The 23,430-nt window shown below is 46.2% G+C and overlaps 1 protein-coding gene across 1 annotated transcript in view; it reads right to left on the bottom strand.

Annotated features, from left to right (window-relative positions):
• The window catches only part of GABBR2 (gamma-aminobutyric acid type B receptor subunit 2), a 438,320-nt gene that overhangs the window by 188,455 nt on the left and 226,435 nt on the right, over positions 1-23,430 (bottom strand). Inside the window, exon 4 of the mRNA XM_064291676.1 lies at positions 10,889-10,990. Coding sequence (XP_064147746.1) covers positions 10,889-10,990 — 102 coding nt within the window. The remainder of the gene's footprint in view (positions 1-10,888; positions 10,991-23,430) is intronic.

Raw genomic sequence — 23,430 nt, 5'->3', positions numbered from 1 at the left:
GGTCCTACAGCTGAAGGTGGTGTCCTGCGACGGATGGGGTTGGGGGGGCATCCTGGAGCTGGGAGATAAGATCCTGCACCTGGGGGGGTGGATCCTACAGTAGTGAGTGGGATCCTGCAGCAGTGAGGTGGTATCATGCAGGGGGGTGGGGTCCTGCAACAGGGGGGCAGGGTCCTACAAGGGGTGGGGTCCTGTAGCAGAGAGTGGGGTCCTGCTAGGAAGATCATGGTGGACCCCGGCACTAACCTCTGGGTTATCTGGAGTCTTCTGGGCCCAATCATCTGTCTCAGCCCACTTTCCACTACCTCTCAGTTTCTCGGGTAGCTAGAACCACAGATCTGAACCTACCCCACTGGGGTGCTGAAGAATCAAGTTAAACCTTGTGCCATATTGTAGAAAAGGGTGAGAGAGGCTGCAGGCCCTAAGGTGGCTGAATTACTAGAGGCTGGCCATGAAGCTGTCTGGGAGGCAGCCTCACCTGGGGCAGTCTCACCTGGGGCCATGGGTACTGGGTGAAGGCATCAGGGGCCAGCACACTCCTGACTCCACTGTCTGGCCATGAGACTGGGGGGTAAGCCCAGGAGGGTTAGCTAGGATGTTCTCCAAAGTCCCTCCCAGCTCTGACGGATGGATTCCACACCCAGAATGAGTACTCTCTTTTATTTAGCTAAAATTAGTCCTTCTTAGACTGTCTTTCTCCTACCAGAAATATGCCTAAAGGCAGAGAAGCTGGAAACATGTACCCTTAAGGAAGGAGGGGACGAGAAGTGGGAAGAACCCATAGCAGCCCACTGGCAAAGCATGACATTTCTTTAAAGGTTTTTATTTCATCTTAAAATTCATGTATATTTAGCATTCCAATAATATAACTGTTTGTCTTAAGATAAAAATGATGTTTTTTCTTCCCCAACTCTGAACAAAAACTGGCCCCCTGGGAAAACGTACTATGTCTATTCCATAGCTTTGTGTTCCCTTGGGGTGCTTGTGTGAACTCCAGTTTCAGGCAGTCAGGTTGGGGTCTTGGCCTCCCTGTGTGTTTGTGGGGGGCTCTCTTATGGAATGAAGGAGAGAACAGTCCTCAATGCCATCTTTGTAGTCTTCCTGTGCTAGGCATAATAATGGTTCCTCAAAAGATGTCCTCATCCTAGTCCCTGGAGCCTATGGGTATGTTAGGTTACACAGCAAGGGGAGATTAAGATTGCAGGTGGAATTGAGGTTGATAATTAACTGACCTTAAAACAGGGAGAGTATCCCAGATTATCCAGTTGGGCCCAATGTAATCACAAGGGTCCTTAGAAGTAAAAGAGGGAGGCAGAAGAGCTCTAGAACCAGAAAAGGCAAAAAAAAAAAAAAAAGAAGAAGAAGAAGAAAAAATTCTCTCCTGGAGCCTCCAGAAAGAATGCAATCCTGCCAACACCTTGACTTTGGGCCACTGAGACCCATTTGAGACTTCGGACCTCCAGAAGTGTAAGAGAATACATCTGTGTTGCTTTAAGCCACTCCGTTTGTGGTAACTTGTTACAGCAGCAATAGGAAACATATGCACTTCCCTCCCTGGCAGGCCCCGACCCTAGAATAATTCTGCTGCCCTCCTCTTTCTGCTTGGGTTCCAGGACCCTCTCTGTGGTTGATAACCACCTAGGTGGCTTTTCTGGTCAAAGCTGTCACCTCAATGGGATACATGAGGCATAAGAATGAATGTTAGTATTGGTGGAGAATTGGGCTATTTTGTGAATCACTCAAAAAGAAAGCTAAACATCCTTATGACTGGCAGGGGCATATTTTCTTCTTTTTTAGATTAGAAAGGGTGGCTTAATGCAGAGGGTCTTTATGACGCCTCCTCTGAGCTCAAACATTGCACAGGTATAAAACACGAATATGACAGCCTTCTTGTTTAGCCTTGAATATTATGATGGCCATTTCCTTCTCTCTTCACCACCTGTTAAGGATTGAATTGTGTCCTCCAAAAAGATATGCTGAAGTCCTAATCCCTGGTACCTGTGAATGGGGACTTGTTTGGAAATAGGGTCTATGAAGATATTATCAGTTAACGTGAGGTCATACAGAAGTAGGGTAGGTCCTAATCTAATATGCGTGCTGTCCTATAAGAGACACAGAAGGACAGACAGAGGGATGGTTATGTGACCACGAAGTTACACCACCAAGGAATGCCTGGAGCTGAGAAAGACAAGAAAAGATCTTTTTCTAGGGCCTTCATCAAGACCATGGCCCTGCTGATACCCTGACCCTACTAGCGTCCAGAAGTGTGAGATGATAAATTTCGGTCCTAATAAGCCACCCACTTTGTGGTACTTTGTTAGGGCAGCCCTAGGAAACTAATACACCCCCCGCCCCCCTGGCCATGTACAGTCAGTATACAAGTTGCAAAGCTCCTTCGTTCCCGTTTCATTCCCAAGAAGGTTCAGGAGAGAAGGTCATTCTCTAGTTTTTGGTATATGGGTAACCAGGGCAATGTCCAGAGGCCATGAAGTAACCCTCCTGCCCACTGAAGATGTGGGTGGGCATGAAGCTGAGAGGCACGGGTGTTTAAGAGCCAGTCTCTGGAGCTAGGCACTGGGTTGGAATCTCAGCTCAGCAACTTATCAGTCACGTGGCCTGGAATACGTTATTAAACTTCCTTAAGCTTCAGTTTCTCCATCTGTAAAATGGGGATTATAATAGTACCTACCATGTAGAACAAGGTGCTGTAAATTTTTTTCTGTAAAGGGTCAAATAGTAAATTGTTTAGGTTCACAAGCCATACAAATCCCTGTTGCAACTACTCAATTCTGCTGTTGTAGCACAAAAGCAGCCAAAAACAATATATTAAACAAACGGGCTCTGCTGTGCTTCAGTATAACTTTACTTATAAAAACAGCTGAGAAGCCAGATTTGGCCCACAGGTCATGGTTTGAGTTAAAGAGCCTGGGTAGCACAAATGGTTTGTACTCAACTGCTAACCTAAAGGTTGGCAGTTCAAACCCACTCAATGGCTCTGAGGAAGACAGGCCTGGTGAACTGCTTCCACAAAGATTACAGTCAAGAAAACCCTATGGAGCAGTTCTACTCTGTAACATATGGGGTTGCCAAGAGTCAGAACTGGCTCGATGATAATGGGTTTGTTTTTTCCTTTTTGGTTTATCGTAAGGGGGTTGTGAGGCACAAATGCGCTAATGAATCTGTGGGTACAAAGTGAGTGCTGAAGAGTGTCACCCACTGGCACTGAGGCAGAAGCCTGGGGTGAAGGTAGAAGAAGCAACTTTGGGATGACAGAAAGAGAGACAACTGGTCCAAAAGAGAGAATGTGGAAGTCACACCACACTTTCACAGCATTAACGCAGGTGAGGCTCCTACCCCTTCCGGTAAACCCACCTGCGAAATGGGCACTCTGTGGGAAACTGAGGCACACAGTGAATTGTTCACAATCTCCTGGCTTCACTTCATGTCCCAAAGCTTGGATTTTATAAGGCACTTTGTTATTATTTTAAGACATCGACGAAAAGACAGGGCATTTTGTTTCTCCTTAAATTCCACAATTTTATCATTTAGTGTTTTGTCTACTCCAGTGCTTCCGACATAAGAGTAACTACTGATTATTCAACCTCTAATGAGCCCAGCGCTCAGCATATAATGATCATCACACAACCCTGCCTGGTGACTGTCGCTTCCTCCTTTCTGTTAAGGAGGATGCTGAAGCAGGGACAGGAGGTGAACCCTGGGTCCACCGGAATAAAAAGCCCTTGGTCTTTCCACCAAAGTGTTTGCTTCCACAGCATCTGGACTGAATTGAGGCCACCGCCCCTCACATCTCAGTTCCAGAAGTAAGGCTCTGTGGATGCCCCATAGTTGAACATTGCCAAAGGAAAACAAACAAACAAACAAACAAAATACATATATAAATGAATAAGGGGGTTGGGGCTGCTCTAGGGAAGGCAGATGACTCCACTGAAGTGAGCAGAGAAAGGCGTCTGAAGCCTGGAGCTCTCGCCCCTAGGCCCCAGTGCTTCAGCACAGTAGCACTGTGGAAATACCCCAATGGTGGTACCTCTGTTTGGAATAGGCCTGAAGTGAGTTTGAAAGCCCTCAGGTCTTCAGCACACAGAGATGGTTTTATTTCTTGACTTCCTTTATATGAATGTTGATACATATCTGTTAAATCAGCTTTATTAATTTCATTATTAAATTTCTCTCTGTTCTTGCTTATTGTTTATCTGGGTGATTCGTCCAAACTGAGAGAGAGATGTCATGTCTCCCAATACTATTGTGTTTCTGTCAATTCTCCTTTGTGTTTTTAACAGGCTTTCCTTTCTATATTTCAGTGAAATGTAATTTAGAGCAATATCCTATGAGTGTGTTATTTGCTGGGTGAATTGTACCCGTATCTATAAAAATGACTCTCCTTAATCCTGTTTAACACCTTTACCTTGGATACTCTGTGGTCTGATGTAATACTAGAGTGACTGCTTCATTTGCTTGACATACATTTGCCCAACCTTTTACCTTTACCCTTTCTGGGTCACTTTGTCTTATTATAAATAATCATCATGAGTTTTTAAAACACAATCTGAAAGTCTTTGTCTTTTAATAGTAGGTTTGGCCTATTCGAAGGAGCTCTGGTGATAGTGGTCAAGCACTCGGCTGCTAACTGAAAGGCCAGTGGTTTGAACCCATCAGCCAGTCTGCGGGAGAAAGATGTGGCAGTCTGATTCCATCCACTCAATGGCAACAATTTTTTGGGTTGACATATTCGAATTTATGGTCAGAATACTCTACTTGGTGAGCAATCATCTTTTTAATGCTTTCTGTTTTTTGTTTTTGATGTGGACTAGATTTTCTTGGTTTTTATCTTCTTCCATGTTTCAGAAGCTTCAGATTCTGTTTTCATTATAGAATATTTTCATTAAATTTTGCAAGGCATTCTTTAGTTTGTATTTCTCGAATTATAAAACTTACGAGCAAAATGGTCTCTTTCGAGTCACTTGCCTTTTTAAGATCAGGAGTTTAACACCCATTTTTTCTATTCTTCCGTTTCTTCCCCCATTGCCATCGAGTTAATTCTGACTGACGGCAACCCTATAGGACAGAGTAGAATGCCTCATAGGGCTTCCAAAGCTGTAATGGTAAATATACTATCATGAAAACAAAATCTGAAGGTTTTGAAACATGGAATAAGATAAAAACAAAGAAAACCTAGTCTGCATCAAAAACAACAACAAAATAAATGGAAAGCATAAAAAAGATGATTGCCCACCAAATGGAACAATCTGACCATAAATTCAAATATGTCAAACCAAAACCCAAAAAACCGTTGCCATTGAGTTGATTTCGACTCATAGTGACCCTACAGGACAGTGTAGAACTGCTCTGTCATGAATTGAATTGTGTCCCCCCAAAATATCTATCAACTTGACTAGGTCATGATTCCCAGTAGTGTATGACTGTCTACCATTTTGTCATCTGATGCGACTTCCCTATGTGTTGTAAACACTATCACAATGATGTTAACAAGATGGATTACTGGCAGTTATACTGATGAGATCTATAAGATTAGATAGTGTCTTAAGCCAATCTGTTTTGAGCTATAAAAGAGAGAAATGAGCAGAGAGACAGGGGGACCTCATAACATCAAGAAAGCAGCGCCAGGAGCAGAACTCGTCCTTTGGACCTGGAGTCCCTGCACTGAGAAGCTCCTCGACCAGGGGAAGATAATGACAAGGATCTTCTTCCAGAGCCAACAAAGAGAGAAAGTCTTGCCCTGGAGCTGAAACCCTGAATTTGGACTTCTAACCTACTAGACTGCGAGACAATGAACTTCTATTTGTTAAAGCCATCCACTTGTGGTATTTCTGTTACAGCAGCACTAGATGACTAAGACATGCTCCACAGGGTTTCCAAGGAGCTGCTGGTGGATTCAAATGGCTGAACTTTTAGTTAGCAGCCATAGTGCATAACTACTGTGCTATCAGGGCTCCCGCCATTTCTTAAAAACTGTTAATTTAATTTGGATTTTTATATCTCATTATTATTACAATATCTATTTTGTATTACATATTTGATTTCTAAAATGATTTTTGCAACTGTATACACTTTTAAAACAATTATTTAGACTTAGGTCTCTTTCTACAGGTTCTGGGGGTGCCTGACCCGTTTCTATCATGACCTCAACTCTTAAGCTTGCTATTGCTCTCAGATGGCTGACTTACGACTTCAAGGATTAACTTCAAGAAAAGCATGTGGCTAGAGAAGCACTTAAGTCTCACAGATGGAAGAATGTCTCCTGGTTGTTCCACTGTCTCTGGAATTTAACACTGCAAAGGAGTTAAGAGGATGGCCCAGTTTTTGTGCCTTTGTGGGAAATTTGTTTGTTTTCTTCTGGCCTCATATGAATGTGAAAACTGGACAATGAGTAAAGAAGACCTAAGAAGAATCGATGCCTTTGAATTATGGTGTTCGCAAAGAAAATTGAATATACCAATAGACTGCCAGAAGAATGAACAAGCCTGTCTGACTTGGAAGAAGTACAGCTAGAATGCTCCTTGGAAGCAAGGATGGCCAGACTTCATCTCACATACTGTGGACATGTCAGGAGGGACCAGTCCTGGAAAAGGACATTATTCTTGGTACAGGGTCAGTGAAAAAGAGGAAGACCCTCGATGCGATGGATTCACACAATGGTTGCAACAATGGGGTCAAGCATAATGATTGTGTGGATGGTACATTTCGTTCTGTTGTACACAGCGTTGCTATGGGTCGGAATCAACTCAACGACACCCAACAACAAGATATTTATAAGATTTTCCCCCTTTATGTTTGTATTTCAAAACTTTTGCCAAAATGTGTCTAAGTATGGCTCTCTTTTCACTGATTTTGCTAGAACATAAAAAGCCTGGCCAGTTTTCACATATATTAGGTCGAACCATATGAAATTGTTGATTTTGTAGTTCAAAAATGGTTGAACATTGGCAATTTTGTATGGTTCAATCTAATAGATCTCTCTTGAGCCCACTTACATTTGTCTTCTATTTTGTTTCTTTAATAAATTTTTTATTTGGGAATAGTTTTAGATTTATAGAGAAGTTACAAAGATAGTACAGAGAGTTCCCAATTGCCCCACACCCAGATTCCCTATTATTAGCATCTTAATTAGTATGGTACATTTGTTACAATTAATAAACCAATATCGATACATCATTATTATCTAAAATCCATACTTTAACCAGATTTTCTCATTTTTTTCTCCAAATGTCCTTTTTCTGTGCCAGGATCCCATCCAGACTGCCACATTCCATTTAGTCATCAGATCTCGTTAGGCTCCTCTTGGCTGTGGTACTTTCTCAGACTTTCCTTATTTTCGATGACCTTGACAGTTTTGAGGAGTAGTGGTCAGGTATGTTGTACAATGTCCCTCAGTTGGGATTTGTCCGATGTCTTTCTTATTATTATATTGGAGATATATGTTTTTGGAAGGAAGACCACAGAGGTAAAGCACCATTTTTATCACATCAAGGGTGCATGCCATTAACATGACTTAACACCGATGATGTGTTTGTCAGATTTCTCCACTGTAAAGTAACTCCTTTTTCCTCCTTTCCACATTACACTCTTTGGAAGGAAGACACTATGTACAGCCCACACTTAAGGACTGGGGAGTCATACTTCACTTCCTTAAGGGTGAAATATCTACATAAATTACGTGGAATTCTGCATGGGAAATTTGTCTATATCTCCCATTTATTTATTCAAATTTATTTATATCAGTATGGACTGAGGATATATATTTCCGATTTTAGGTTATAATCCAATACTACTTTATTTATTTTACAGCTTAAATTGTTCCATTGTTGGCCACTGGGAGCTCTTTCGGTTGGCTCCTGTGTCCCTTTGACATAGCCCCATCATTGTGGTTTTCTTTGAGCACTTCCTTGATTTCAGGCAGTACAAAATGCTCCAAGCTCATCTTATATGCTTCCTGTCCTAGCCTTAGAGTCACCCATTTCTCCAAGGAGCCCTGGTTCCTTTTAATGGTATTAGAAACCAAGATCTGGGTGCTAGGTGTGCTCGTTGCTACTGGGATACCTATTTTGTTTTTTATTTTGGTTCTGTTTAATTTGTTCTTGTTTTCCCTTAGGATTACCTTTCTCCAGCCTCTGTAACTGTTATCTTTTCCCTGAATGGATTGATCTCTTTGACCTTTTCCTCTGAATTCTGGGAAAGCATCTCAAGTTTGTCCTGCACATTATTAATAGTTATTTTCCTTGGCATTAATTTTGTTCTCCACTACCTCCAAAGCAGATTTTAATCTGGCCATTTAATATTCAGTTTCTTCCTTGTCCTCTGCACTTCCCTCTCCATCTTATCCCACAGTATATCTGAGCCTTGCTTTTCTTTTAACTTTCCAGAAGTCACTGCCTTTTCTTTGTTTTTGAGTACTTTGAACATGTATCCTGTATTGGGGTTGTCTGTCCAGATTGGTATATCATTCATACACACTCAACAAACTGTTGAGCGGACCGGCAGGTGAGGAACAAAACTGCTGGGGAACAAAACTGACCAAGAGAGACAGCAACCTCTGCCTCCTGGAGCTTACATTCTGGTGGGAAGAGACAGATGATAAACAAACTGATTAGGTAAAATGAATAGTATATCAGATGTCCATCAGTACAAGAGAGAAGATGAAGCATAAGAAGGGAAGATGGGGCACAGCGGCAGGGATTTCAATTTTAAGTAAGGGGTACATGGAACGTCCCTGTGGAAGGGGACAATGGAGGAAAGATTTGAAGAACACAGAGAAGGACCCGTGCAGGTATCTGGGGGAAGAACATTCCAGGCAGAGGAAATCACTTCCAGCACACTGAGCATTCTGTCCTCAGCCCTGCTCTCTGGTTTATGTGATGTTGAAATCTTTCTTCAGAACCACAGGGCATGTGGGGCAGTGGAGAAGCCTCGGCCATAAATTCCAACCTCACCACCTTCCAGCTGGGTGATATGGGGTTACTTCCTTAACCAATCTGAGCCTCAGGTTCCCCATCTGTAAAATGGGGATACAAGAATCCCCTCCTTCTGAGGGCTCTGGGGAGGACTCAGTGAACTGGTGAAGGTCGAGGCTGTACATGGGGCCTGGCCCTCGGTCGGTGCACTGGAAAGGCAGCCGCTATTTTTATCATCATTAATATTACTCCTACGTCTGTTGTCATTACAACTAAAGGCAGGCTGATGAGCAGAGTGCCCAGTTCCACTCTGATTTCTCGCTGACTTTCAACTAGTGCCTCTGGGCCACACACAAAGGCTCTTTAAACTTGAAAGCCCACAGAACTCCATGAGGCCTCTAAGGTACAGGAAGCTGTTTCAAGTGCCCTCCCTGGGGAGATGTCACATGTGGCAGTAGAGTGTCATTACAGCACCAGGCCCATCCCTCACCCATCTGCACCCGCACGTGCTCCCTGTGGGGTTGGCACCCCAACCTTCCTGAATCCTCCAGGCCCCACACAGCCTTCTCATTCATCCCTCAGACCACACAATCCGAGGAAGCAGCATCGCAGGTAGAAGAGCTTGGCAGATCTTGCTCCAGCCTGGTGGGCTGTGGCTGGTCCTCCCCTCTCTCCTGCCTCATTCTCTCATCTGCCAAAGTTCCTAGGGCTGCAGTGAGGATGAAGCGTGATATGCAGGCAGTGTCTGGTCCCCAGCAGGTGTTAAACAAATGGCGCATTGCTTCCCTTGCCTCCCCCATCTCTGGGCCTCAGTCTCCCCATCTGTGAACTGGGGACTTGGAAGGCAAGAGTCTAAATGGCCACCTGTTCTTACTGGCATAATATGTGTCTCAGTCTATCTGAAACAGAAGAAATATAACAGTAGTTGGCATCTGGGGTCTCCAGGGCAATGACTTTAAATGCAGACCTAAGGGGATGGAAGTGAGGTTTGAAAGAGGAAGACCACAGCTCTGCCTGTGTCCCTGTCTGCTTACAGAGCTCCAATAGCACCCCCACCACCCTCAGGATCAAAGGCCACATTCAGCCTGGCACTCAAGGCTGTGGAAACTGGCTCCAAACTCTGTCTCCAGCCTCAGCATCCCTCCCAGATACGTCAGCCTCTGAGAGATCCCTGCTGATTCCCAAGCACACCATGAGCAGGCCAGCCTGCCCTCTGATCTTCATCCCTCCTTCCCTGTGGGCCTCCTGCAGGTCCACATCCTGCCTGCCCTCCAGGGCCCCAATCAAATGTTGTCGCTTCTTTGGAGCCTTGTCTGAACCCCTCTCCCTCTGCCCAGGTGGGATGAATCACTTCCTCCCCTTTGTTCTTGTGTCCCCTGAGAGGTTTCTGTCTTCCTGTGGGCAGCCTCAGAACTAGGGTAGGACCAGTGGTGTCTGTGAGCCCAGAAGGTCTAGCACATAAAAGATGGTTGCAAACATTTACTGAATGAGTGGACAAATGAAAGTTAGAGACCTATATACAACTGGCAAAACTTCTGGATGACCCTTTCTGTCCCTCAAGTGATGGTCACCAGATGGGGGTCAGGACCCAGGGGCTTCAGTTCCAGCAATAATCCTGTGGGCTTTGGGCAAGATGGTTCCTCTCTCTGAGCCTTTTCAAAGCAGAGATGATAATAACTAGTGCCCTCTTGCCGCTCAGGCTGGGCTGGGAGAGAGAAAGTTGCCGTGTCAGGTCTAAATTGCTGTGTACCTGGCAATTAGGCCTTTGGCCAGTGCTGGACAAGAAATCAGGGAAAAGCCAGGGAAAAGCTTGTGGGAGTATCTCCCTAAGCCAGAGATGCCAAGGATGAAGTAAAACAGATCTGACTTCAGGCTCTCTCATAATCATGGCATTTGGGGAGCCCCGGGAGTGTTTGCAACCCCACCCCTCTGTCACTCAGGCCGCAGCCCACTGCACGCACCTTAAGCTTTTTGACACTGGTGCAGGGATCGTTGGAGAAGCTCTCCGTGTCCGAAATCTCGATGTCCTCACCGTACAGAACCCCAGTCAGGTCGTTCCTCACCTGCCAGCAAAGAGAAAGCAGAAGGTAGGTGTGCAGGCGGCCATGGGAAGGCCAGTCTATCAGGATCCATCACATTCTGGGGAACCAGCCTGAATGAGCCAGATGACTCACTTACCAGTTTTCTCTACTTCTCTCACAAACAGAAAGGGTTGTTGAGCTTTTTTTTCATTATAGCACAGAATGCCCTGTGGAACCTTAGAGATCACTCAGTCTCTTCCCCACCCCTCACCCCTGCGTTTGATACTCAGGCACAAGGAGGCCAGAGAAGGAAAGGCCTTGCCTAAGGTTGCCAGGAGTTCCTGGGTGGCGCAAATGTTTAATGCACTTGCTGCTAACAGAAAGGGTGCTAGTTTCGAGTCCACCCAGAGGTGTCTTGGAAGAAAGGGCTCGGACCACCAACCTTTCGGTTAGCACACAACCAGGATGGTCTCTGGGAACAAAGGGAATTTCAATGGCAACTGCTGTATTTTATTTCCTTAAAAGAAATCTGAAGCACGCGGAGCAAAATATGAACATTAATTAAGTCTGAATGGTGAGTTCACGGGTGTTTGCTATTTTCATCTCTACTTTTCGGAACGCTTAAAATACTTAATGATAAATGTTTTTTAAAAAGAAAGAAACTGCCACACTTGGTGATTCTTGTCCATTGTAGTTTTTGCTGCTATTCTGATGAAAGATTGGGAACTAGCTGATAGAAAAAAGCTGATTTTGCCATTACCATTTATTTCTGCCACCTCAAGTCCTTTTTAGATGCTGGTGGGGTCCCATAATCAGTTTTGTGTGCCATGTTGTGGGGCAACGGCAATTATCAAACATGGGAGATGTGCAAACAGGTCCTGCCCCTGCTGGAAGGCCACATAGCTCAATGCACAAACTACTGGCCATGCCGAGTGAAGCCCTGGCTCTCCGTTTGCACATTACTCAACTTAAGGGAAACCGCTCAACCTCTCTTAAATCTCAGTCTTTTCATCTGTAAAATGGGGGCAATACAGCATGTAACTCACAGGGTAGTCAAGGTCTAGCAAAAACATTGAAGATATGGAATGGCTCTGAAAACTCTAAAGCTCTGGACACTGCAGGCCTCAGGCAAAGCATCAAGTGGTCAATGGCTTGGGATATATATGTGTGTATATCCGTGTGTACATGAAAGCTGTATATAATTATGGCAGAACAAAATATAGGCAGTCAGAACTAAACAAAAACAAAATACCCCATAGTCATCTCACCCCGCCCCTAATTTAACAGACGAGGACCCTGAGATGTGACTCCCAGTCCATGCTCTCCGCACGTTCCTGTGCCGGCTTTTCCAGGAGAATCTGGATTCTGCCAGAAGCGGACAGTTCCCCCAGGCCCGATGAGCCAGGCTGGGTCAGCACAGATGGTTGGTGCAATCAGCCACTCAGTGCCTATAATTTCAGGACCAAGGGTCTCAGCTCAACACGAGTATTTATTCTAATGGACTTTTTAGGGAAAGCAAATGGAGGAAATCAGTAATGAATGGCATTTTAAAATAACCAAAGCATGGCGAAGAAAGAGTGGGACTGATCTCTCTCAGAAGGAAAAAAACCCACATCCTTACTATGGCTAGGAGGATCATTGAGGGCATTGGTCATAGATTGACCAAGTGAACCGGAAACATTTGTAAACACCTGTTCTGCCTTCTGGAAGTGTATGTATTTCCTATTTAATGGAACAAATGTCTTTCTGCAGTATGCTATAAACTGCATTTCTGTAAAATGAATAGTATTTTTCTGTTCACCTCCATTATAAATGTAGAAATATGTTTTTCTGGGAAAGGAGTAGCCCTTACTCCCCAAGAAAATTTTATGCACACACACACACACACACACACACAACGTAGGAGTCCCTGGGTGGCTCACATGGTTAACGTGTTTGGCTACTAACCAAAAGGTTGGAAGTTCAAGTCCACCCAGATGTGCCTTGGAAGAAAGGCCTGATGATCTACTTCAGAAAAATCAGCCATTATAAACCCTATGATTTTTCTGACACACATGGGGTCGCCATGAGTTGGAATCAACTTAATGGTAACCGGTTTATTGGTGTGTGTGTGTGTGTGTGTGTGTATTCTCCTCTCTGAAACTGCATATTGGCCTAGTGGGCAGCCACTAGGAGGAGTTCGATTTGCTGAAAGGCCCTTGACGTCCTGAGAGGGATGGGGAGAAATGGGTGCTGACGGGTAGGGGTGGGGAATGCAGAAGAACCTGCCTCACTACTTGGAAGTGACAGCCAGGAGGGCAGGAGACCTGGACTCATAAGGGCAGAGAGAAAGGCCTTAACCCGGGCACCCAGTGCTGTTGGAAGGGAAACGAGGAAGGGTTGGGTTCCTGTAAGGCCAGGGCCACTGCAGCCAGCTTACAGGACTGAGATGCCTAAGAGAAAACCTCTCCCTGTCTTTAGAGCAGGGAATATAGGTGCTGGACACAAGAACAAATCCACAAGGAGGCAAAGTCACTTGGTACCAGCAGAGGAATGGGTAGGTCCAAGCCCCAGGGATAAATAATCTGGAATAGGAGGCTTGGGGCAAAAGCTGTTTACTTTATTTTTTAAAGATCGCTTATGGACTGTAGACGCAAGCTCAAACCAGGAAGCACCTAAAGCAGTGATTCTCAAAGCGTGGTCCCTGGACCACTAACATCAGCGTCACCTGGGAGCTTGTTAAAGGAATGCAAAATCTTGGCCTCCACTCCAGGCCTCCTGAATCAGAAACTCTGGGTGAGCCCCAGCAGTCTGTGTTCTCATCACCCTTCAGGTGATTCTAATGTACAGTAAAGTTTGAGAACCACTGTCCTAAAGGACAGGCCTGGTGGCACAGTGGTTAAGAGCTCAGGCTGCTAACCTAAAGGTCGGCAGTTCAAATCCACCAACCGCTCCTTGGAAACCTTATGGAGCAGTTCTACTCTGTCCTATAGGGTGGCTATGAGTGAGAATTGACTCCACTGCAATGGGTTTTTTTTTTTTTTCCTTTTGGTCCTAAAGGAAGCAGAATAAGTTTTAAGTGAGCCATCGACAGAGGTATGAAAATATTTTTAAATGATTTGGATATTTTTTTCCCCCTTGATTAGGAAACCAGAATGTGTTAACTGAGTAAGGCAATTTTTAAGAGGGTGAGTAGAACTAGGAGCTACATCTAACAAGGTATCACATCTAGAATGAAGACAGGGACAGTTCCCCTTTGGTTGCCCACCTTAGAACATGCCTGGAGTGTTGGGCTCGGTTCTAGTTGTCCTTTATCAGGGATAGTGGCCAATAGTTCATGCTCAGAGCAGACAGGGACCAAGGACCCTTTTAGGGGGCCACTGACACAGGGGCTGGGAGTGTAAAAGTGACAAGGGGTGAGACCAGTGACTCCTCGGGGTGCCCATGAAGTCTTGGGAATCACAGATCCAAATCTAAGAATTTTTTAACATCTGAACTCAGACTTCCAGCTCTAAGGAAGTCCAACATCTTGAAATAAGTTAAGACTCAGGAAAAATCAGTGGCTTTGGAGGAAAGGCAGGAGTGAGGGGATGGTTCTGCTCAGGCTGGGCAGAGAGAAACACCAGCAGGTTAGATGAGCTGTCTGAACACAGAGGTCAGTGGGTCTGCTTATCCCCAGGGCCACAGGGGGAAGAAGGCGACAGGGACTTGTCATTCCAATGAAGCCATCACAGAGGCCTCATTCCTCCAACTGACCAGGCTCACAGCCTCATCCATGCACTAGGCGTGGGAGCAACCGCTGGTCTTTTTCCATGCCTGCCAGATGTAGGTGGAGAAGCAGGCAGTTTGGAGGAGGAAAAGAAGAACAGAGGAAAAGTGGGGAAGCAAGTGTAATTGGAAAAGAAGTAATGGTAAACAGGCTACCAGAGGAATTCTCTCGCTCAGGATAACTTGTTTACAGGCATAAGTAAGCCAGTGAGTGGGCTGCAGCAATGCTCCAGGCAAAAAGATTCTGAAGATGGTGGTGGAGGTGGCAAGAAGTGACTGACTTGGGGCACATTTCAGCCAACTAATAATCTGTATTAGCCATATACGGTGTGTAACAAAATTATTCCAAGATGTAGCAGCTTAAAGCAACAAGCATTTATCATTTGACATAATTTTGGAGCATCAGGGATCTGGCTTAGGTGGGTGGTCCTGATGCAGGGTCTCTCAGGAAGTTGTGGTCAAAATGTTGGTGAGGAGTGCACATCAGAATTACCTGGGAGCTTTAAAATTGATCTGATGCCCTGGCTGCATCCTAAGCCACTGAAATCAGAATCTCTGGGGACAGGACCCAGGCATCAGTATTTTCAGAGCTCTCCAGGTGGTTCCAATGTTCAGGTAAGGTTGTTGTTAGCTGCCACTGTCCCAGCTCATGGTGACCCCATGCACAATGATGCTAAACACTCTTGGTCCTGCACCATCCCCATGACCGGCTGCAGACCAGATCACTGTGAAACATAGAGTATTCACCGGCTGATTTTCAGAAGTCAGAAGTAGATTGCCAGGCACTTTTTCCTTGTCCATCTTAGTCTGGAAGTTCTGCTGAAATCAGTTCCGCGCTGTGGAAACATGTAAGCCTCCAGTGAGGGACAGGTAGTGGGTGCACATGAGGTGCAGTGGCCAGGAACTGAACCCAGGTCTCCCACATGGAAGGAGGGAATCCTACCACTGAACTACCACTAAGGGGTAAAAGCAACAGAACTGCCACTCAGAGCCGGCTGCTGGCCTGCCTGCCTGAACACTCCCCGCCCCGCCCCCAGGCCACCTATCCCACTTTCTCCAGATCCAAAAAGCCAAAAACCAAACCAGTTGCTGCCAAGTTGACTCTGACTCATCGCAACCACATAGGGCAGAGTAGAACGGCCCCATAGGGTTCCTAAGGACCGGCTGCTGCATTTGAACCACTAACCTTTTGGTTAGCAGCCAACTCTTAACCAGTGTGCCACCAGGGCTCCGGATTCAGGGTACTATTTTTCTTTCCAGCTGCGACGCCTCCCTTCCCGACCCCTGCTCCGTACAATAAATACACTGAATACATCTTTAATCTCCAGACCCTCCCACTCCTGCCCCCTAGCACCATGAGCAGACCCTGACTTTGAATGGACCGAAGGAAAGAAGTACAGGATAAGGACAAAGTCGGAAGCAGACCATTATGACAACGACGAGTCACCACGTTCTGAACACATGACCAGGCAGGGGAGGCTCTGACTGAGCAGTGGACTTTACAGCCCATGACTGGAGGCAGGGATGGATTACCCAATATGCAAGGTTGATGCAAGGCATCAACAAAACAGGGGTAAATTCCCATAGATGCCAAGCAGACAGGACACAAGGAAAAGCAAGCACCACAGTAGAAGGGGACCAGCAGGTCGCTCAATGAAACTGATACCAGGTCTAGAGCATGTGAATGTGCTGGCTAGATATAAGTTCAAACGGGGTCATGAGGGCGCCCACGCACAAGGTTGTTTAAGCTGTGAGACCCCTACTACTTCAACACCTTCGTTGACATCTGTCTTCTATGGTCCCCTCCCATGTAACTGAAACTCCTTATCTCTGCGGGTCTCTTGGGAGTATACTATTTCTTTCTAATAATATAAGGTGGGAGGGGCCTATTGAATCTAACTCTTGCTACAATTTTTCAATGTGGGAGAACAACAGAATTTTACATTGATTATTGAAACAACTAAGTTCACTGACTCATTTTCTTTGTTGTAGAATGCGTGGAATATTCTTTTTGTAGAAAATGTGGCATATAGTAAAAATCTTAGTACTCCACATTCACCAAAAATTTCATTAATCCAGTCCCTCTCATCCAGCTAAAGTGACATATGCCACTTTCGCATTCCATCACCAGTATTATAAAACCAAAAAAAAGGAAAAAATCCTGTTGTTGCCATCCAGTCAATTCCAATGCATAGTGACCTTATAAGTTGGAATCAACTCGATGGCAATGGGTTTCTCTTTTTTTTTTTTTTTTTGGTTTTATAATATCAGTGATTGAATGCAAAAGTGGCATATGCCATTTTAGCAGAATGAGGTGAAGTGGATTGGAAAATTTTAAGTGGATGTGGGGTGCTAGGATTTTTATTATATATCACGTTTTCTGCAAAAAGAATATTCCACCTATTCTACAACAAAGAAAATGAGTCAGTGAACTTAGTTGTTTCATTTAAAAAGAAGCCACATCACGGATAGCTAAGAGACACATACACATATATATACATGTATATATATATATATATATATATATATATATATATATATAGCACACATAACCCGTCTGAATGCCTGAATAAGCAGAGGTGGGGGTACCACAGATTATTAGTGCTTAGGGCCCTCACACGCCTTAATCTAGCCCTGACTGGAGGCCCTGGGATTATTTGAGACCATAGGACACTGGCTATGATGGCCTGTAGTTCCCAGGACGCCATCCCTAACAAGGACACTGCACCAGCTGAGGCATCATCCAGGAAGGCAGAGACCCAGGTGAAGATGGGGCGAACCAGACCTGCACCACATGCACTTTACAACTCTGAAAATCCTAATTAGGTTACGAAACGAACTTGAGAGCAAAGCGAATTCCCAGCCCTCTTATGGAAGCCGAGGTAACCTACTTTGTCATTCAAATGCACTCGCTATATATAGCCCTGGATTGTGCCGAAATGTCACTCCTCTTACCTGACTAATGCCTATAATTATAGATTTACTTCTATTCATTCATGAAATGTGTCTTCACTCGATTAAACAGTTCATTCAAGTAAAATCCATTAAAATACGGAACATGTAAAAATATGGCTCCTTAGAGGCAGAGGGCATCGCTGCAGCGAAGATGCTAATTAGGATAAACAGGCATTTGAAACACTCAAATCTTTGAATAATTCAGGTCACTTTTACTGGGGCTGGAGCTCCCCAGGAACTGCCATTAATTTAAGCTAATTAAAAAATTAGCCCGGAGAAGCGTAGACTGAGGCAGGAAGTGATGGCTGACTTCAAACACTAAAGGGCTGTCATGCGGAAGAGACTGCAGCCTGGTGCTGGGCACTCCCTTGGCAGAAGAGGTACCAACAGGTAGACGGTTCAGGAAGGCAGATTTTGGGCCAAAGCCAAAAATAACTTTGTAATGATGGAAAAGGCTGTCTTGGTAGGTAGTGAGCTCCCTGTCATCAGACATGTGCAAACACAAGCTGGTTGGGATGCTGGAGAGGAGATTCCTCTTTCACCACAAATGCCTGTGGTTCCAGGAAAGCAAGCAATTCCACCTGCCCTCACACTTTGCCTTCTTGAATTTAAGAGTTGCTGAGGCAACACTGTGCAGTTCTGAGGTTTTTCAAAGATTTGGGGCATGCACTTTAAATTCCAGTGGAAATGTCTGTGTGGTTGCATTTATTTTCACCTTTCCAAATCTGATGATCATTCACTGAAAAAAGTGTTCCTAAAAATGGAGCCCCCTAGTTTTCAGATTCCTATAAATAAGTTGGAAACCCTGGTGGCACAGTGGTTAAGAGCTTGGCTGCTAACCAAAAGGTCCAGAGTTCAAATCCACCAGCCGCTCCCTGGGAACCCTATGGGGCAGTTCTACTCAGTCCTATAGGGTTGACTCGATGGCACCTAACAACAACAAATAAATTAGCTCTTAATAATCTATAGCCAGAATTAAATATGAGTGAAAAAAATTTTTAGGGGGCAAGAACCTATGTGAACACATATTTAGGTCTACGAGCAGAATACCAAGTGGGGGGACTATGAGCTGCAGGGTTGTGGAGCTGTGGAGATTGGGAGGCAGCTGGCCTCATGGGACCCCAGCAGAGGGCTCAGGGAGCCGAGAGTGTTGAGTCTGTAACCTTCTCTCCCACTAAGGCATCAGCTCTGAGAGGGCAGGGCTGGTTTGTTTCATTCCCAGCATCTGGCTTGGAGCCTGGAACACAGCAGGTGCTCGCAACTCTGTAATGGGGAGAAGGAATAAATGTGCACCAAGGATGCCTGTGTCCATCCAGGCTCGTTTGTAGAGGGGTAAACATTCTGAGTCTGGACGAGTTCGTGCTGAGTCTTGAGGCTGTCTTGCAGGGATGAGTGACTTCTGAGGGGCAAGCCTGCAAGCCCACTGATGCAGACTGGCCCCAGGGACAGTCTGGCTGAAACTCTAACCTTTGAATGGCCCCAATGAGGGAAGGAAGTTGGGGAGAGCCATGGCACTCTGTGGGGACCCCTGTGGGGACCCATGGGATGGCTGGCAGCTGGAGTTCTTTGGAGACAGTTCCTGCCTCACTTCATGGCAGAGGGTGGTGGGGACCTGTGACCTGAGCTGTGCCTGGCTGTTGGGACATGGAAAGCTGTGGACCATGAGTCCTCCAGCTCTCATTACAGATTCCACCTGCTGGAGGATGATGGCCAGTCCACATGGCAGCAGGGAACAGGGCCCCAACAGGCAGAGCTGGCCTGAGTGGACAGCCCCCTACACCCTGACCTACCCAAGATGTCTCCCTCTGCCTTTGCAGCCCTCACTACCATCACCCATTATGTTAGCCCTTCACTGGGGGGCAGAGAGCCCACACACCACAGTCTCTTCTTCCCAGCCCACTGCTTGCTCCTCCATGGCTCCCAGAACCACCCGCTCTAGGGCAGGCACACACCAAGGATCCAACTTCATAGGGTAGGATAGATGACTCTAGGGAACTGGGCCTCCCCGGCCCTCAAATCCCTTTTTCCACCAGCCAGTCTTTCACAGTTTTAGAAATCCCAATGAATCACAAGTGTGGTGACAGGATAATGGTCTTCCAAAGATGTCCACATCCTAATTTCTGAAATATGTTACCCTACATGGCAAAGGGGTCTTTGCAGGTGTGATTAAGTCTGGGATCTTGAGATGGTGAGATTATCCTGGATTATTCAGGTGGGCTCAGTGTAATCACAAGGGTCCTTATAACAGGAAGCAGGAAGGACAGAGTCATACAAGGAGACGTGATGATGGGTGGGAATCAGGCGGAGAAGGAGGAGGAAGGGAGGGGGACAGAGAGGAACAGAGCAAGAGAGAGAGAGATTTGAAGACGCTAAGCTGCTGGCTTTGAAGATGAAGGAAATGACCATGAGCTAAGGAACGTAGGTGGCCTCTAAAAGCTGGAAAAGCCAAGGGAACAAATTCTGCCCTAGAACCTTCAGAAGGAACCATCCCCTGTTACCCTGACTCTGGGCCAGCAAGACTGATTTTGGGCTTCTGAACTGTGAGGCAATAAGCTTGTGTTCTTTTAAGCCACTAAATTTGTGGTAATCTGTTACAGCAGCAATAGGAAACTCACAGATCAAGCTTTGACTTTGAGGATCCCACCCAGCCTCTCCTGGCCGCTCTCCCTGGCTAATACCCTGAGAATCCTCACACCTTCCACCTGGGATCCCTACAAGCCCAGCACCGGGGCTGCCTCCAAGACTCGGGACCAGGCCCAGGCCCCTTTCTTGAATAATGCATAAAAGCCCACCCCTGGACTCCCCAGTCAGCGGGTTTCCCTTTGCCTTTCATTTTCTGAGAGCTCGCCACTCCATCAGCCATCAGTGAAGTCAGGCTGCACCGAGGCACCGGGCTGTCGGGGAACAAAATTAGCTATTAGTACCTTGTTGGTTTCCTTGTGGCAAAGTGCCAATTGCTTTAATTGCAGCAGACTCATGGGATCAAATCAATATTTACAAAAATATTTGGATATTAATAAAATGGGGATATTATCCAGTTAAGATGATGAACACCAACCTCTGTAGGAAATCAGTGCTATGCGAAGTACGTGCCTGACAGCAAAATAGAGGGGGGATATTAAGGAAATCACACCTGAGAGCACTAAAGGAAGCAGATATAAAAAACAGCTCCTGGCTCTCTCCACCCCTGCTCCTTGTCACTCAGGAACAAGACAGGGCCATGTGGAGAAGTCCAGGCCTGTGAGACATGGGCCCTGCTCTGCATCCCCAAGGAGCTGTCACCAAGGAGAGGGGACTAATGTGTCACAGGGGAAGGGCCAGGGCCAGTGAGGGAAGCCACCAGAAGTAGGTTTCCAATTCCTCAGAGACAGAAATTTTAACAAGAGGACGATGCAAGGACAGACGGTCTTCTTCAGGTGGGAGTGAGTTTCCCGCCACTGTAGGTGTGTAAGTAGAAGTGGGGTTTTGGTAGAAGGGGTTCAGGCACCAGACAGAGGGGTAGACTGAACTGCTGGATCTCTGAGGGGGGTCTTGCATTCCCAAGCCTGTACCCCAGGTATGAGGCAGACGCTTAGGGAAGCCCGGGTGGTACATGTTCTCACCCCTTCAGAAAGAGGACATCTCTGGGCAGCTCCACAGCTTGACGCGTGGTTGGAGGCAAGTATCTACATCCCCTCTTCTTCCCTGGAATCCAGGGAGTCCCTGCATTTTGTGCATGCTGCTTTCTTCCCTTTCTATACTCCAAAGTGCATTCTTCATGCCCAACTCTGATGTTCTGCCCTGACATCCTACAGCCCTAACATTTGAATCCCTTCTTTGCTTCACCTGACCCCCTTCTTCCATCAGGGCTCCAGATTTGGGGTGGGGGTGAGGGGAGGAACAGAAGGCATGGGATTCCCCTCAGCACAAAAAGCAAAAATGTAAGTGCCAACTGCCCTCCAGAGCCCGCCTCCCGCCTCCCTTCCTTCCCCTCTCTTGCTGACTCCAGGCCCTGAGGGGACACCCACAGCCTCCACCCTGCACTGCACTGACCTGCACTGCTCTGTGCCTGGGGTTTGACTTTTCTGGGCAGCTTCATTGAGTTCTTTTGTCCTCTGCTTCCCTTTAGGCGTGACCAATGGGAAGCCCCAGCAGGTGTCAGAGGGCAGGAGGAGAAAGAGTTCAGGGTATTTCTCCTCCCTCCTCCCTAGTCCCATTGCCAGTAACACTGCTCCCTCCTCGGTCCTCCAGGCATATGGGTGGTCCTGACTCCCACTGCTGCCAGTCCATCTTTCCCTTCACCTTTTCCATACTTCTGAAAGACTTCCTCAAAAGTAAATTTTCTTCACTTCAATCCTCTGAATATGCCATGTTCGCTTCTAGGACCTTAACTGATACAACAAATACAAATCTTTTAAGCAGATGTCATTAAGGTATACGCAATTTTAGATCCTGATTTTTTTCACCTAATATTTCATAAGGTTTTCACTGGCTAATTCTTTTCAGAAGTAGACTGCCGGGTCCTTCTTCCTAGTCTGTCTTAGTCTGGAAGCTCAGCTGAAACCTGTCCACCATGGGTGACCCTGCTGGTTTCTGAATACCAGTGGCATAGCTTCCAGCATCATAGCAACACACAAGCCCTTACAGTATGACAAACTGGCAGACATGTGGGGGAGACCAAAGAAGAACTGACTCCTTTGAATTGTGGTGTTGGCGAAGAATATTGAATATACATACCATGGACTGCCAAGAGGACGAACAAATCTGTCTTGGAGGAAGTACAATCAGAATGCCCCTTGGAAGCAAGAATGGCGAGACTGCATCTTACATACTTTGGACATGTCGTCAGGAGGGATCAGTCCCTGGAGAAGGACATCATGCTTGGTAAAGCAGAGGGTCAGTGGAAAAGAGGAAGACCCTCAATTAGATGGACTGACACAGTGGCTTCACCAATGGGCTCAAGCATAACAATGATTGTGAGGATGGTACAGGACCAGGCAGTGTTTCGTTCTGTGGTACACAGGGTCACTATGAGTCAGAACCAACTCAACGGCACCTAACAACAACAACAACAACAATATATCATCTATCTTTATAACTCATTTTCACCACTAACTACACACGCAGTAGTCACTTTAATTTTCCAACCTCTGCTCTCCTCGTCCAAGTCCTACTCATCCTTTAAGCCCCATCCCAAGCAGCGTCCTTCATGAAGTCCTTCGAGAACCTCCACTGGCTGTGTGCATCCCCCTGGGACACTTGCATTCTCTGCTCCTCCTTCCAGGCCCGAGCTTTCTTGGTCCTGTTTGGGAGTAACTGGGAAGCTACTTGGCTCATCCACACCCCAAGAATTTGCTGCGGTCTACAGCACAACGTCCTCTTGCCCCACCGTGATGGGTGTCTAGGGGAGAATGTCAGTGTTGCTCACAGAAGGAGAAGAGCTAAGCTCTCAGGAGCTCCACCAAGGACAGGAGAGATGGTCTGTCCTTCCCCTGGCCCAGAACCCACGGAGCCAGCCCCAGACCTTAGAGGTGCTGAGTATGTGTCCTGGGAGGAGCTGGTGGGCCAGGTGAGCCGACCGCATCCCAGGGTAGACACTGCACCAAAGTGCTGAGCAGGCAGACAGCCTGGGGAGCGAGCTTTGAAGCTGTGCTCAGCTAAGCAGTTTTTATAATGCATCTTCCTAGGAGCAGTACCCAGCAACTCTGGGGAACAGGTATTTACTCTGCAGAGTCTAAGTGGAATTTTCCAAAGGGAACCAAAACCTAGAGACACCAAGGTTACAGTTATTTTTGTGACTG

This window comes from Loxodonta africana, chromosome 9 (genome assembly GCF_030014295.1).
Source record: "Loxodonta africana isolate mLoxAfr1 chromosome 9, mLoxAfr1.hap2, whole genome shotgun sequence".
Classification (NCBI taxonomy): domain Eukaryota; kingdom Metazoa; phylum Chordata; class Mammalia; order Proboscidea; family Elephantidae; genus Loxodonta; species Loxodonta africana.
Note: the sequence above shows the minus strand (reverse complement) of the source record. Positions and strands in the feature narration are given on the sequence as shown.